This window comes from Indicator indicator, chromosome 3 (genome assembly GCF_027791375.1).
Source record: "Indicator indicator isolate 239-I01 chromosome 3, UM_Iind_1.1, whole genome shotgun sequence".
NCBI classification, from domain to species: Eukaryota; Metazoa; Chordata; class Aves; order Piciformes; family Indicatoridae; genus Indicator; species Indicator indicator.
In genome coordinates, this window is record NC_072012.1 from 20,667,803 (window position 1) to 20,684,847 (window position 17,045).

General features: G+C 36.6%; 1 protein-coding gene across 3 annotated transcripts in view; it reads left to right on the forward strand.

Annotated features, from left to right (window-relative positions):
- CACNA2D1 (calcium voltage-gated channel auxiliary subunit alpha2delta 1) overlaps positions 1–17,045 on the forward strand; it is a 354,317-nt gene that overhangs the window by 307,388 nt on the left and 29,884 nt on the right. For 2 of the 3 annotated variants that reach the window (XM_054399510.1, XM_054399509.1), the window contains exons 19-21: positions 7,795–7,866; positions 8,906–8,977; positions 14,289–14,350. In XM_054399510.1, coding sequence (XP_054255485.1) covers positions 7,795–7,866; positions 8,906–8,977; positions 14,289–14,350 — 206 coding nt within the window. Of the gene's footprint in view, positions 1–3,865; positions 3,923–7,794; positions 7,867–8,905; positions 8,978–14,288; positions 14,351–17,045 lie in introns of all 3 variants that reach the window. The other variant, XM_054399508.1, reaches the window with a different exon arrangement.

Here is a 17,045-nt window from a genome sequence, read left to right on the forward strand (position 1 = left end):
AATTTGTTCTGAACATATGGCTTTGTCTAGTTCTGCCTTAGTCAGCACAAAGGCCAGCATTGGCTGATAGTGAACTTGGTTATCAGTAAAATAAATATTTATGTAACAAATATAAGTAAATATTTTACATGCACACTTGTATATGTGAAATATATCTTTTAATATACATATTAATATTGAAACATTTAGTGGTAGCTGTAATATCATTGTGAAAAGAGTTATAGTATGCTACAAGATGCTTTTGGCACAAAAAAAGGAGGTTACTAGTGCACATGCTTATTTTGTGATGCTTCCTCATTTCAGAAATTGAAGCATTCATAATTGCAAGCCCACAGAAACCAGGGGCAAACACAATGTATTTTACTTGTATTTTGGTATTTGTTTATTTGCTTATTTTCTGTTTACCAGAGCTCCATCACCCTAATGGCAAAGAACTTGTTCCTAACATCCAATCTAAGTCTCATCTTGTCTAGTTCCAAACCATTGATCCTCATTCTATCACTTCAGGCCTTTGGAAACAGTCTCTCTGCAGCCTTCTTGTAGGCCCCCTTCTGGTACTGGAAGGCCACTATTAGGTCTGCCCAGATCCTTTTCTTCTCCAAACTGAAGAACCCCAGCTCCCTCAGCCTGTCCTTGTAGCAGAGGTGCTCCAGGCTCCCAGTCATACTTGTGGCCCTCCTCTGGACCCATGCCGTCAGGTCCATGTCGCTCCTGTGTTGTCTCTTGATTTCACAGTCCACAAATATAGCATTGTATAAATGATAAAATTAAAATTTCACTACTTCAAAATAGTTGAAAAATCACTCCAGGTTGTGAGAAATATATGGATTATTTACAGATAAGAAGTTAGAAGTAGTAATCACAGAATCACAGGATCAGCCAGGTTGGAAGAGACCTCCGAGATCATCAAGTACAACCAATCACCCAACACTATCTAATCAACTGGACCATGGCACTAAGTGCCTCATTCAGTCTTTCCTTAAACACCTCAGGGGCTCTGAGCCCATAACCTCCCTGGGTAGTGCATTCCAATGGGCAGTCATTCCTTCTGTGAAGAACTTTTTTTCTAAGATCAAGCCTAAACTTCCCTTTGCACAGCTTGAGACTGTGTCCTCTTGTTTTGTTGCTGGTTGCCCAGGAGATGACACCAACCCCCACCTGGCTACAACCGCCCTTCAGTAGTTGTAGATGGCAATAAGGTCTCCCCTGAGCTTCCTCCTTTCCAGGCTAAACAGCCCCAGCTCCCCCAAGCTCTCCTAATAGGGCTTGTGCTCCAGATCCCTCACCAGCTTTGTTGCCTTTCTCTGGACTAGAAATACTGAAGACCAAACAAATTTTCTCTGTAGTCCGGTTTTGTCAGTATTAAAAATTGTTTGAGCATTATGTGGCCAAGATAAATACAAGTAGTCAATGCATATGTAAATAAGGTTAGTAAGGCTTTTAAGCCTTAGTGGCATCCTACTTCTAAGTTATAATTTAGCATTCAGTGGAATTTAAAGATGCCACTTAAATTTAGACATGGAAATACTGGGGCTTTGTACATTGCATGGATATCCATCACTTTTTTCTCTCCCAGTCGTACTCCTGTGGCAGAATAGTAGCAACTGCTACTTGACTGTGCATCTGTCCTTTCTTTTTTCTTCACCATGAAGTCCTATCATAGCTACAAAAGGGATATCAGATCCCTGATTTAGCAGTTTCACTATTTTTAACTGTCAAAGGCAGAAAGAGAAATAGAGAATTCATCTACATATTTTAGTGATTCATTCAGTTCTTAAGCTGGTGGAGGTCTGCATTGTGAATATTTGAATTAATTTCCTGGTGAAGTAATGAATATGTCTAAAATCTTTTGCAAAGTATGTAACAAAAGAAGAAAGAAAAGATCTTTTGGAGACGAGAAAAATAACTTGATCTTAATTATTGAATAAACAATTAATTATTCCTTTTGATTTATTTTGAGAGAACCCTTTTAAAAAGGAAAGGAAAGAAAAAAGGAAAAGAAGATTGTAATATAGTCTTCATAAGACAGGACTTCAGATTCTGGATTATATGCATTAAGTTTTCATGTGTTAAAAAATGAAAGCTTTGATTTTATTATTTTCTTATTGAATTATTCAACAAATATATGCATCATTACTGACCAAATAATTTCATTAGACATGATTAGGAATGGCAAGTGGTATCTTTACCTTTTTCTTTTTGTTAATAGAGAAGTGTAATAGGTATCAATGTAGTGTTCTTGCTTGAGGCATATTCTTGTGAGAAACTCATGGATATGTATTCTGTTCATCTCACACTGCAGTGTAAACTTGTGATGTTGGAGAATAAAGAACCTTTGTTAGAGAGTGAGAAACCACTCCACCCAACTAAATCTTGGAAGACTAGAGATTATTAGGATACTAATTGTCATGGTTTCTCTGTGTCGCTTTCTACTTAAAAGGATATAAAAGTCCAGAAATGTTTTCGCATACTGCTAAAATGTTTGGTTTAGAGTGTGGTCAAAAAGTCAATGATGCGTTATATGTTGTAGAATGTCTAAATGTGATATTAAGCATATACACTATTATGATTGTTGTTGTTGTTATTAACAGTTACACAGACTAGAATTTTTCACTCCCAGTTTGTTTGGGGTGGTGCATGCTATTCAGACTCGTACAAGAACTACGTTTTAAAACCAAGGTACACTATGAAGACAGATCTATTTGGAACTCCTGGACTTTGTTTAACATGTCATATTAATTTTAGCTGAGCCTTCATCAGCGTTAACTTACTAACAAACAATATCTTAACCCTCTTTGCCAGCAATTTTTCAGTAGATGTAATCTAAAACATCACTACATCTTTACCTTTGAAGAGGTGAGGGTGTATTAAATTTCCAACAGTTCCTTCTTCTGAATGTCTTCTGCTTTTCTTCTGAATGTCTATAACTTCAAATCACAACTGGTTCAACACAATATTTTGAGAAATTATCTTGCAATATCATCTCACAAAAGAAACGCTATGAAATACAGAATTTGTGAAGTTGTTTTCATAAGTGAGAAAATTTAATAACAGGCAGGTTCAAAAGCATGTAAAAATCATTAAGAATTTTCCCATATTGTTCTTATCTGCACATGAAAGCTATGTTGGCAGCCTTTTTTCTTTGTTTAGTATATTTTTAAAATGCTTAAAATGCCATTATTCAAGTTTCTGTAGTTAATTATTTTACATTTTTAAACAAATACTGAATTTTATGTTTCAATATCAGTTTTCTTTGTGTGTATGTGCGTATGTGCCTGTATTTTTCCCATTGTCTTGGAGAGAACATGAGAGTCATCCAATGAACATAGCCACTGAAACGCATTAAGCATGCTTTAACAAGATTAGTCTTAGTTAGAGAAGAGTTGAAAACGGTAAATAATTCAACTTCTGAATCTCTTCTAAAGATTAGCATCCTTTTCTTAATTTTTGTTATCGTTGTGAGCAAAATCCATTCTGTGGTAGTTCTAAAACTCCAGTTGCCTTCAGCAGAGTCCAGTATTTTTTCTGGTGGTTTATGGTCTTGAAAGAAATATAAGATACATTTTTGAGAGCAGATATAAAGTAAACAAAAAAGTTAAACTCTTCATATGCTATTTTTTTAAACAGACCTCTCTGTTACCATAATTCACATTCTTTAACGTATGCCTGGTTTTTGTTTCCCTAGACAAAACCTCTTTGTAAGTCTGGCAGAAAGCTAAGAACTCTTGAGTGGAATGAGGGCTAGTCTGTGCTTCCAGTAAATGTGTACTGGAGAGTATAGATGTTGAGAGAAAGCTTCCATTCTTTAAGTTAGCTGTTTATGAATAGTGTAAAAATATATATCACTGCTTTTTTATTACTTCAGCAAATTGGTGTGGGCATACCAAAAGTTAAACTGAGAAAAAGGAGACCAAATGTACAGGTAACTGGATGGAGGTGATTAGTGCATTAGATTGCATAGACTTGAAAATACAAATAGAAAGCTTTTGCCCTGCTTACTAGGAAAAATCTAACTAGAGAATTGTTTATTTTGATAAACAGCTTCCAAAGCATGAAGCTTGCATCCTTCTTTTCTAAATAATAGAAAATATGTTTTTGGCTGTGGTGAAGGACATTCCATTGAATTGTAGTGCTTTACTAATAGGTGCTAATTAGATCTGTGCTGTAAAATTTATTCTTTAGATTTTGAAATTAATTTGGAGACTGAAAAAGAAAAAAAAAAAAAAGAGAGAGACTACTTGTGCTAATTTTACTTGCATACACCCAAAGTCAGGATCTTTCTTATGGCTTCATTGCCAAGCTTTATTGTACAGTATATGTTGTCTAACACTACAGAATTTGAATGAGCTGTTCAAATTTTCGTCCCAGGGAAGTCAGTGTAGGGCATATGTTTTATCTGCTATTTTCATCAGTTTCTTGGTGTAGCACACCCAGCTCCAGAGACTTAACTGCCATCAACCTGTACAAGAAAAAGGAAATTAGCAACATTTATATAATGCAATGCCTGAGCAGCAAACATTAAACGAAAACTTAAAAATCCTTGAAGAAACTAGCAAAATGTCACTAGCAAAATAACAGGATTAGGTACAGTATACCTTGTTGATTTCTTACACATATTAGAATATATAATGTAAAATTGGTGTCTTGTGTAACAACACCAGCAAAACATGGTATAAAATCCTAATCTAATTCAAGTCAGTGATTTTACTGAGTGTCAAGTGCTGCATTTATACCATATGTAGAAAAACAAGATATTCTGCTTGTGCACTGAAGACAATAGCTCTGGAACATATAAAAATCTCAATTTTCTGAGCACCCCTGGCTCCTCAGCGTGCTATGATATGATTTGGCTGTTGCTGGGTTTGCCTGGTGGTGCTGCCTGTCCAGTGAGATGAGGTCTGGAAAAGCTCTGGTCTCCCATCCACTATAGATGTTCCTGGGTCTCCCTCTGGGGTCCAAGGTTTGGCTACCATCTTACCATCAATCTATTTTAAAAACCTAACAGCCTGTGACTTTGTTCATACTGGCAGGTGTGAGTAGGAACTAGGCTCCTGCAGCTCAGCAGAGAAAGCCTTCTGTAGAGTTTGTGAGAATACCGACCTTCCACAAACACAGGACCTTTTAACAAACATTATTTTGTGTTGCTGCACCAGTTCTTTCTTTCTTTGTTTCCTTTTTGATTTGTCATTGAAACAATAGATCTTTGCCTTCATTTGCCATACTGAAAATAGATTGCACTCCCTTTATTTGCATGCTTCATTGCTAGTGATTTACTTCTCTTTTGTTTTATTAAGTTGTGCTGGTGAATGCGGTGGTGTTATGCTTATTCTAGTCATGCTGTGTGCATGACTGGATAAAGAGAAGAGCAAACTGAACAGTAAGTTTGTTTCTTCACAGCTTGGAATAAACCCCACTAAATGGCAACCTTGGAAGAAAAAAAAAATATGGAGCCCAAATACTGTTAAAAACTCTTGGGGGGAAAGTGGCAGTGGGAAAATAATATTCCATTGAAAGTATGAGGCTAGGAATTTTCTGTTCTAATTTATAATGGATTTCTTTGTGCCTCAGACACATTATGTATCTATACATGTTTAGTTTCTTCATCTGTTAAAAGTCATTAAGTACCTTATAAAGAATGTGTGGTGATATGAGTCTTAAAAAGAACAAGAACAGTTAATATATACTTGTACTGTGATGGACTTTAAAAGTTGACTATTTTGTCTTTGGGACTCCTTAACTATGACTAGCCTGGGGTGTCATTTGAAATGAATCTTGATCTTGATTTGATGTGATGGCTTTTTTTTTTCTTTTTTTTTTTTTTTTTACCATTTTGTGTCTTCTCTGTTCCTTTGTGTGTTGAAATGGAATGCGAACTTCATAAATGCCTCCTCTGACATGCCAATGGCTTCATGCATGCTGTTTGGGTTTGACCATGCTATTCATTATCCATTGCATGTAAGAAAATATATTTTTTCAGATTTATTTTTACATTTTAGCCTTATGTTATTTATTTTGAGAGTGTGGATTTGTTTGGGGGGAAAGACAACTGCATAACAGTAATTGAATTGTTTAAAATTAGTAGAGAGAATATATTAATGCTACTGTATTAAACTTGAATAGTTTTATATATCCTACGCAAATAACAACATGCATATTTCTTTGAAGTTATCAGTAGACATTTAAAAGAAATACCTGCAATCTTTCCATATTCTCTTTCTGAAAATAAATTAACTTTTCTCTTAGCAGATAGTAAGTCTTGCTTGCTAAGAACAGGAATGATTCCATATACTCAGAAATACATACATCTGTTCCTCAATAATATGAAGGAATAATCTTTTGTCTTCTAACACTATTCTATATTACAGTCTTGAAAATAAGGGCTACTGTTAAGATCTTAATGTTCTACACTATTACATGAAGGCATCTTTTACCAGCTGTCCAGGATGGTAACAGGATGGATGAAACACACATTCTTTGATAGAGTAATCACAAGTGCATCTGTCATGTAACTTTGCCAGTGTTAGAAGGAATACAGCTATCATTTTGAAAGAAGGGACCTTAGTCTACCCTGTAAACAACTTAGTTTAGCTGAAATCCACTAAATACATAGTTATCGAAAATTACACTAGTCTTGAAACAATAATATCAGGTAATGACAATTTTTTGTTGCTAATTGTATAAGAAACAGCAGTCACTGAGAAAATGAGGCCTTGAGATTTGTTCATGTATGAACTGTCCTATTACACAAAACAAATTATTTTCTATTAAAAAAATAATAAAGAACCTGTACTTTTAAAATCTACTATTCTAAATTATCAGATTTAAATGGTTACATATCACCATACTATTTTTTCCAAAAATCCTTCGTTTGGGGGGGGTGTATTAAATAACTACTGAGTGAGGAGGATTGAGGATTTTTAAACCACAAAATATAGTCAGTGGGGCTTAGCGAAAATTGGTCAAAATAAATGGATTCCTCTGTCCAAGTAAATGGAAGCTGCAACTTAGATAAGAGCAGAGGCTGGAGAGTGATCTGAGCTAGTTCAGCAGAGCTACAATGGCTTTCCCATACTCCTATGGCACATGGTTACTAGATGCAAATCGTTAAACTTTTCTGTGCTCCACAGTCAAGGCTGAACATCAAGTCCATTCCTTAGGTATTGAAGCTGCTGAGTCACAGGGTTTCTGTGCTACGGGTTTCTGCCTCTTAAATTGAGAAAACTACCGATGTTGAAACTCCTGTCCTGTAATGCTGGTCACAAGAGATTATATTTTATAGCAAACAAATAATTTGCTGTATTTACTACCTCTTTGAATCTTGAACCAAAGTCCTTTCCCACCTCTTCACAGCAAGTCTGTAGCCTGCTTTTGGCAAAACTGCAAAAGAGTTCAGTGGCCCCATGTTATTGGTCAACTGGAAAACTGTCCCAGATTTCTGTTTCCCCTCTTGGGAATTCATATCTGAAGCTTCCTCTGATGTGTCTTCTCCCACCCTTACAATCTGTGATATCCCAGCGGTAGGGGAAGCAGCTTCCCAGCATGATCATAGACAAGAGACTGTAGACTGACACTGGCCATTAGTATTAATTTGATTTTCACTTCCCCAATTAACCTCTCTAATGAAGTAAAATGCATGAGAAAGGGCCACTAGTAATTCACATGCTGTAGGAGATTAAAATAGATAGGTAAGTAAGCCCAGTTAAGTAGTGTGCTTTGAAATGAAGGGATTAGAATGATTTGTACATTACAGTACTCTGTCTTTATTATTTGATCATTAACTATCTTCTGCTCCAGAATCCTAAATCCCAGGAGCCTGTCACGCTGGATTTTCTAGATGCTGAACTGGAAAACGATATTAAAGTTGAGGTGAGATTGCCTAGTTTCTTAGTACCTGATGCTGCTTGTATTTAACTTTATAATAACTGAAAAATAATAAATGGTCTAGATTTTGAATGGGAAATTATTTCATCATAAATTTCAATTTTAAATTTGTCAATATAATGACTTTATAGAGAGACAAAGTTATATTGAAACAAATTGAGACCTGGTGTTACTCATTGGCAAGAATATTGTATTATATTCCTCTGATTTTGAGACACCATGATTGCTCTTATATTTTATTTTTTCTTTGTTAAGTGGCAGTTCCTGGGGAGGAGGCTTGTAAATTTTTTCAGAGCAGAACACTTTTTAATAGGATATTCATATGTTACCTCAACTATTTTAAAAGTATTTCTCTGTCTGCTGTGGTGAGAGTACTGAAAAAGTTTAGTATTGACAACAAATTAATTCCTCCGTATATTTTTATTAGTAATTTTTTAATAAATTGAAATATGAGATTTAAAAAAAATTAGTTTGTTAGGTTATGAAATAAAATGGAGGAGTTTTGAACATTTTACCTTCTTTTATCGTATTTTTTTCCCACTTTAAGTTGTTTCAGAATGACACTAATCAGCATTTTTTGGCATCAGTTAAATTCTGCCTTAAGTTTCTTTGAAATGTCTGCTTCAGAGAGGAATTACTCTCAGACTGTAAAAAAAAAAAAATGTTTTTGTGACTCTATGCTGCTACCAGAATCTTTCTGCAAAGCACAAGAAATGCTGGGCAAAACTCCTCATCCACACCGAATTCATACTCTTGCTATTGCCGAACATCAAAGAGTTTTATGGGGGGTGGTCTTGCTACGCAAAGTATACCAGAAGTGTTGTTCTTTGGATAAAGCAACTTCTAGTTATAAAAATCTGAAAATTGTAAACTTCACTTCTTTTTAAGAGCTATGACTTTCATATGCATCACTATTTTCTGTGTTCCTACAAAATAGTTTGAATCACTGAAAAGATTATTCTTGTTACATTCAGTGCTAGTTCTTTTTGTTTGCTTGTTTTTCCTTATTTTCCCTTGCCAATAGATTCGGAAAAAAATGATAGATGGAGAAAGTGGAGAAAAAACATTTGAAACACTGGTCAAGTCCCAAGATGAGGTAAGATAGGAATACAGGCAATTACATTTACAGGAACAAAAAAAAAAAAAGCTGAAAAATCCCTGAAACGGTGAGAAGATTTTAATTTTGTAATGTCAGTTTGTATCACTTTTTCCCTCTAGACTGTGAGCTTTACTGGCTTATTGTAAAAGAAATTATGTGCTTATGAAAAGAAGAATTGTTTTGTTTCTTGGTTTCTTTGATGCATCATTAATCAGGCAGTTGTTGATGAGGTCTTACATTCTGTTGACCAGGAAATGGACCCAGCCTACTTTTGTGCATGAATACCCAAACAAAGTACTTAGTTTGCTTGCAGAGGCGTGTGGGCATGGGTTTGGTAGTTTATGTTGTGGTTGAATGGGAAGAAAATTGTGAGAAAAAAAATAGCATTTTGTATGCCATAAATGAAAACTATCTGGGATAAGCAAATTCATCTTATATTATGTAGTTGTGCTTTCTGAATAGCCTGTTGAGTTCTTTATTTTATTGTCCAAAATGCTAATTCCTACTAAAGATTTTTTTTTTTTTTTCTAATTAGACAGACACATTTCCTAGCAATAGGAAATACTCAGATTCGATATGGGTCTTTACATATATGCTCTACTTCTTGGATCTCAACAGGAATAAATTCTGACTGGTGTTCCAAAGGAGTGGTTCTGGCCAGAGTGTGTCTCACAGTTACAGTTCTACAACAGCTTTGTAAAACTTTTACTCGCAATGTAACTTGCTTTGAAAAAAGCCAATTTAATGACTTAGCAGAAGAATATGAAGCATGTATAACATCAAGCAGATACTACGCCATGACACTATTCAGCAGAATTACTTGAGACTGTGTAATTTTTTCACATGTAACACTAGCTGCCCTCTCCTGCTGATGTCCTGTAACTGTGGTATCTCAAAAATGGCTCTGCTATTTGTACTTAAATGGCAGAATGGTGCAGTGAAGAGGGCCTTCTTCTTGCAACATATATGCTATAGAATCTAATCGAGTTAAATTGACAGGAAATCAGGCCTCAGAGTTTAAAATATTTTTATTCTATTAAAATCAGCACATTCCTTATTTATATTCCATTCAATATTTAATAGATGATAGCAACTTTTAAACTCTGCTTTACATTTTGGCCAGGTTACACAAAGTAATGCTCAATATTGAATAGTTCTCTGACTTCAATTTTGCATTGAGGAAAGATTTCTGTATTAATCTCACGTTGATACAGAAGAAAAATATTTCCTAATCTAGTTTTGCATTAAACATGGTAGAAACTTCTCTTTGTGTGTGAAAATCAGTGGCAATGCACATTACCCTTCCTAGATGAAACTGAGAATGGAGCTGAATTTTTCTCTAACATGTCTCAATCCTTCATCCATGCTGTGATTTCACAGTATGAAGCTCATGGTCACTTGGTTCCACAAAAGACCTTTGGGAACATATGTAGAATCATCAAATTATAGAACATCTTCTGTTGGAAGGGACCATGAAAATTCATCTAGTGCAGCCCCCTGCAATGAGCAGGAACATCTTCAGTGAGGTCAGGTTGCTCAGTGTTCCATCCAACCTGACCCTGAGTGTTTCCAGGCATGAGGCATCTACCATGTCTCTGGGAAATGACCCTTATTATCACCCTCAATATAAAAAATTTCTTTTTTTATATCTAGTCTAAATCTACCCTGTTTAAAAAAAAAAAAATACCCTTTGTCCTATTGCAACATGTCCTAATGAGAAGTTTGCCCAGTCTCCCCAGAGACTTCCCTTCTCCAGACCGAACAACCCTAAGTCTCTCAGCCTTTCCTCACAGGAAAGGTGTTCCATGACTCTGATCTATTGTGGCCTTCCTCTAGATGCACTCCAATAGGCTCATGTCTTTCCAGTACCGAGGACTCTAGAGCTGGACATGCTATGACCATTCCTCAGTCCTTTAGTATGTATGCTGAATCTGACAAAGTATCCTGGCTTCTGATAGTGTTACTTAAAAGGAGTGCAAATGAGGACAGGAAGCCATCCTCAAGATCTTCATCCACCAGAGGCATTTTTTATTCCTGTGGTATGGGTGTTGTTGAAGAGATCAGTGACTTGACTTACACATGTGTCCACCTGTGAGGAGACAGATTAAAATCTGTGTATTTATTCAAATCCCTTCTAACAACATTGTGAATTTGTTGCAGAAAGATTGTCATGGTGTTTTGTTATATTGAAAAACCTCTGTAATTTCACTCAGTGTTGGGCTCCATCTTCCTGCTAATACCTTATTCAGAAAGGGTAGAACCTTGTAGACTCTGTTCTTGGGTATGGATCCTCAGCCTCACTGGGGCAGAAAAATATAGTTGTAAGATGGTGTTAATTATAATCATGTAATCATGTAGTCAGCAGAGTAACACTTTCCTACTTTTTCCCTGTGAAGAAAGTAAATTGAACTCAGACCTCACACATTGTCCAGGTGCAAAACATGCCCATAAGTTATGGTCTTTGAACCTGTGGAGTTCCATGATCTCGTTAAACATGCCCACACTCCTCTGTATCTGACTTCACTCTACATTTCACTTCTTCCCATCCTCTTCTAAAGCAGAGACAAACAGTCCCTCTTCCTTCTGTAAGGACTCTTGTTTGTGCTTTCTCACAATAAAGCCTTCATCTCATCCCTTCTAAGTACAGCTTTATAATGCTGCTTTACAGTCTACAGGGAAATCTTGCTGTGTGGCAAAAGATGTGCCACTGTTGGAGGATTGTTAATGAATAGGGTCCTGCTGGCTAGGTAGGGCAAACCACCTCTGCTACCTCACCTATGTCAGGAGGCCATCCTGTCTAGAAAGCCTGTCCCCCTGTTCTGAAGGGAGACTGGATCATTTCTGACCCACTGTGGGAGAGTCCAAGATCCTTCTGGCATCTGCGTTGAGGATAAGCTGCTCCTGAGGGGAGGAACTCACTGGGACATTTTCAAACTTGTTTTGTTTAAGGAGTGCCTTTCCATGTCTACAGGTGAAAAGGGCTCTGGGCAGGCAGTTGTAAGAGGGAGAACTAGAAGGTGACAAAAATGCAATAGAACCGTTGGAGTTATACAAGAAATTGCATTCATGGGAATGTTATTGAACAGATCTTAGGCTGTGCATTCATTTTTCTGGATGTGGTAAAAAAGACCTGAAGTATCTGGTCCTGCATCTGTTTGCCTTAAGAGGGAGGTGAAGAATTTACACTGGCAATTGCTGGAGTCAACTACAGCATTGGGCATTGGGGGTGCCAGATTCCAGTCTATATTGGGATACAATATCCCAGGTCTTTTGATCTTAGATGTTTTAAGTGCCTAATGAAATTATTTCCCCCTTACCTTCCCTTGCATCATGTTCAAGATTTGTCTACTCAGACCTCTCTGTGAGAAGAAAGGAGGAGCTAGAGATGGTTGGCAATGATGACTGTTTGAAGCCATTGTGCCCTCCCAGCTCCAGGCTGCTAGGGCCAGAATAAAACTTCTTCAGACCATAAAAGCCATGCACGAGCCATGCACCACTTAGGACTTGATAGCTTCTTCTATTTTCTTATTAAAGGGTTGATGTGTTCAGTTGCTCTGAACTGACAGTTGCAGTCTCGAGGGTTAAAATTTATGTCCTTTCTGTTTTGCTCTTTGGTTTAAGCATGCACTGCTTTCCTTTTGTATTGCAGCTGGCTCTAGCAGTGTCTTGGGAGATGACCTCACACTACAGCATAGAGACTGGATTTGTGGCAAGTGTGGGTGGGGTGTGCTGGAGTCTCCCTAGGCCTCAGGCACTTTCCAGCTAACAGAGAAGATGCCATAGGAACAAAACCATTGCCACATTCAGGCAGCTGGGTGGGCAGAGAAGGGTGAAAGGTGAAAACTGAAGAGTCACAAAAACTGCAGTAACATGTAGGAGGTTCTTTGGCAGTGACCACCTGAGCATCTAATGATCTCAGACCATTCAATAATGAAGTAGGCGAAGGTAAATGGGAGCTGATGTATGAGAAGATATGATCTGCTGGTTATCTTGGAAGAGAGGTTTCAGTCAAGTTGTTTTCAAGCATGTTCACAGGATTTAATGATCCCAGTTATTCCCTTCCTTCCTCTCCACTTTGCCAGCAGAGAGAAGTGTGCAACCCATGGTGCTGCATTTGATTTGGAGGACCTGCCAATACTACATTCAAGTGTTTACTTGTTCTTGAGCTAAAATAATAGTATAAGCACATTACTAAATATAAACAGACTTGGACAGGACTCTCTTCATCCATATTTTTCCTTAAATATAAAATGTATTAGGATTTTAGACACTGATATATGCATTTTTTTCTTTCTCCTTAATTTCCTCATTGATTTGTTTTTTCACTATTATTTATACTGTCATGCTATACTGAAAAACAGCATCCAGGTAATGAGACGGGCTCAAATTATAATGTAAAAAAAAACCAAAACCAAACCCACTTCTTTTTCATAACAATAGTGATTTTTCACACTTAACATGAATATATACCTGTGGTACTTCTCACCAATGTTTGTAATGTTGCAGTGCAACAGCTGCACAGACTTCCTTACTGGCATACTTACAAATCTCTGATTATAAAATAATAACATATTGCAGCTGGAATTAAACTTGATAGGTTCATTAATAATTCAGTCTAGGGGGAACTGTGAGACTGTATCTATCCCATTATTAGTCATACAAAAAGAAAATGAATGGTAAAGCTTATCCTAATGTATTCAGTTATTTAAAAATAAACATTCACTTCAATGTTAAATTTTTCACAAATTCAAGGCCCTTCTAATGAGATTAAAAACACATGTAAGCTTAGCACAGAATGCCTATAGAGTCAGAATTGCTTGGCTATGCCTGTAGGTATGACTCAAAACACATTTAGGCAGTAGTACTGCAACTCTGAAGGACAAATGCTGCGTAGTTTTGTTATTAGAGTTACCTGCAAAGTCTTTTTATTACTGAGGTTTTTTCTTTTCATATTTTAACTGCAAAATGTTCAAAAAGGGGATAAGGCCTCTTACAAAATATAATTCATATAGAAAAACTTTTGCATAACCCTGGTAATGAATTTAAAAGGGAAAATGATAGGTCGTGTTTGTCTGGTTTTGTTTAATTTGCATTTATTTAATATTCAATAGAAAAGACATGGGTAAATCTTGTGCATAATGTGTTTGGAACATGTTTAAGGAAAGGAGTTGAAGCTCAAGTCATTCTTTTAACAAACTAATAGAATTCCAACAGATGTATACTTGATTTAAAAGTACTTTGCAAGAAAAGGTCATGCTTGTGGAAACCCCAGAGAATAATTTATCTTTTCATCAATATCTCTTTGTAGAGATACATTGATAAAGGAAACAGAACCTATACATGGACTGCTGTGAATGGCACTGATTACAGGTAACTGATTTCTGTTCTCTGACTTACAGAATCATAGAATGGTTGGGGTTGGAAGGGAGCTCCAATGGTCCAGGCACCCTGCATTGAGCAGGGACATCCTTCACTGGATCAGGTTGTTCAGTGCCTTGCTGAGCTTGGCATTGAATATCTCTGGTAATGGGGCCTCAACCACCTCCGTAGGCAAGCTGTTCCAATGTTCCACCACCCTCATGCTAAAGAACTTGTTCCTAACATCCAATCTAAATCTCCTCTTGTCTAATCCTCTTCTCTAATTTCAAACCATTTTCCCTTGTCCTATCACTGCAGGCCTTTGGAAACAGTCCTATTGTTGGACACCTTTATGAACAGTCCCTCTGCAGCCTTTCTGTAGGCTCCCTTCAGGTACTGAAAGGCTACTATTAGGTCCCCCCCAGAGCCTTCTGTTCTCCAGGCTGAACAACCCCAGCTCCCTCAGCCTTTTCTTATAACAGAGGTGTTCCAGCCCCCTAATAATTTTCATAACCCTCCTCTGGACCCACCTCACTTTCTTTAGTGTAGTTACTTACCTGTTTAATTTTTAAAATATTTTTAGCGTTACATTTTCTGTGCTAAGTCCAAAACATATTGTCTGGTGTCCAGGCCTGCAGGATTTTCTGGATTCCTTTACAGATTTAGAGCTCAGAATTGTTTGCTCTATGCAAGGACTAGAACCAAAATCTTTCATCCATTTGTTGAGATTTGTCACAAGTGTAATTCTGTGTGCAGGAAAAACACTTTTTTTTTTTTTTACGATTGGTGCTCTGTTTCCCTGTATTATGATATACTTTGACCTTTAATTGTACACTTTCTCATAGATTCCTCCTCACACTTTTTTCTTTGCTTTGTCACTGTTAAGAAGGAAAATGCTATATTTTAGTTTAAATAAAAACATGACATATTTTTGCAAATAGTTTTTATTTACCGTCATTACTTATGTCATGACTTTCTCTACCTTCATGTCAGAAGTTAGGGGCAGGAATCATGCTACCAATTATCTCTGAAATCCATATCTGTTTTTCACATGTTTTTACTAAGTAGCACTGATTCCTCTTTGTATGTACCACAGTATCACAGTACATTAGAGATTGGAAGGCACCTCAGGAGATCATCGAGTCCAACCCGCCTGCCAAAGCAGGATCACTTAGGGTAGCCCACACAAGGATGTCTCCAGACGGGTTTTGAATGTGTCCAGAGAAGGAGACTCCACAACCTCTTTGGGCAGCCTATTCCAGTGCTCCATCACCCTCACTGTAAAGAAGTTTCTCCTCATGTTGAGGTGAAACCTTCTATGCTCAAGCTTGAACCCATTGTTGTAAAACTTACTTGATGAATGGCAGCAGGAAAAAATGACGTAATGGGTAAGAGCACATCCCACCTTGAATGCAACTGTGGTGTGTATATTATTTCAACCTCATTTAACCACAGAGCTTCATAATATTAAAAGGAATGTAGAAATTTGTCATTATCCAAAGCAAATTAAGGTTTACCAAGTCCCAGAAAAGTTAAAATACTGGAGTTGAAAACTAGATGGAAGAATATTGAGTCAATTTTTTTACCAAAACAATACTTTTATTGTAATGAATTACAGTAGTCCTTAGCCAAGCTTATTCCCATTTTCTGTTATGCTCTGCACAGATGTACAACCAATGACAACGCAAACATTAATTTGTATGTACAACTAAAAAAATAACTTTTAACAAGAGAATACAAATGTAGGATCTTTTATTCAGCATCCCATTTTTCTGTTGAACTGCCTCTGTCTTTATACTCTGCAAGAAACTTTTCTCAAACTATGCCATTGAGCAATCAGTAAAAAAAAAAAATTGCATTTGATTTATTTGAATTCTTAATTCTTGCTGAGCTCCCTGGCATGAGATACAGCAATAAATCCATGGACTCACATTACATAAAACCTATTAAACATAAAATTATAAATTTTAATTAGCAATTTCTGCTAGCAGTAACTGTTAATGACAGATAAACTGCTACTGATTTCCCTAGAGGAGAATTGCTGAATATTTAGCGATAGCCTTCTACCAATCTCACTTATATTCTGTTTAAATGGCAAATGTATCATTAAAGGTCATTCCATTTATGGCTCAACTGTACAACTTTTTTGATGTTAATTTCTGTAGCTATCCATTAGAAACTTTGCAGTTATATAGTGATGAAATCCAAGTGCAGAAATTAAGAATGTGATGTGGGAGATGATGATACCTCAGATCTCTTGTTCTTTATATACCTTTCTAGAACTGAGCTCTTCTATATGTGTATTGAACTTATTTGCAAAGCCCCATGTATTTTTAACAGAAACAAGCATAATCTCAAAGAAAATACATTGCAAATGCTTTGTGACTCTGAAAATATTATTACATAATGAGTTTGGATATTTTTAGTGGTGATTGAAGACTTGAAGAAAATATTTTGCTGTTGTTTTTTCTGTTTTCCTGAAACGGGCACCATTGGGTGACAAATGAAGGCACAAACTCTGTTGCCATATAGCAACGAGATTCCAGAAGTGCAGAGAGCAGAGAATATCAGAAGTTCTACGCAGAAGTCCTTTATTGATGCGTTGTAGAATCCCCAGCATTACAGAGTCTTAGAGTCCCACTTACAGCAGACATCCCAGAAGCCCTCAACAGATGAAGCAGCTAACAGAAGTCCTGAGCATATCCCT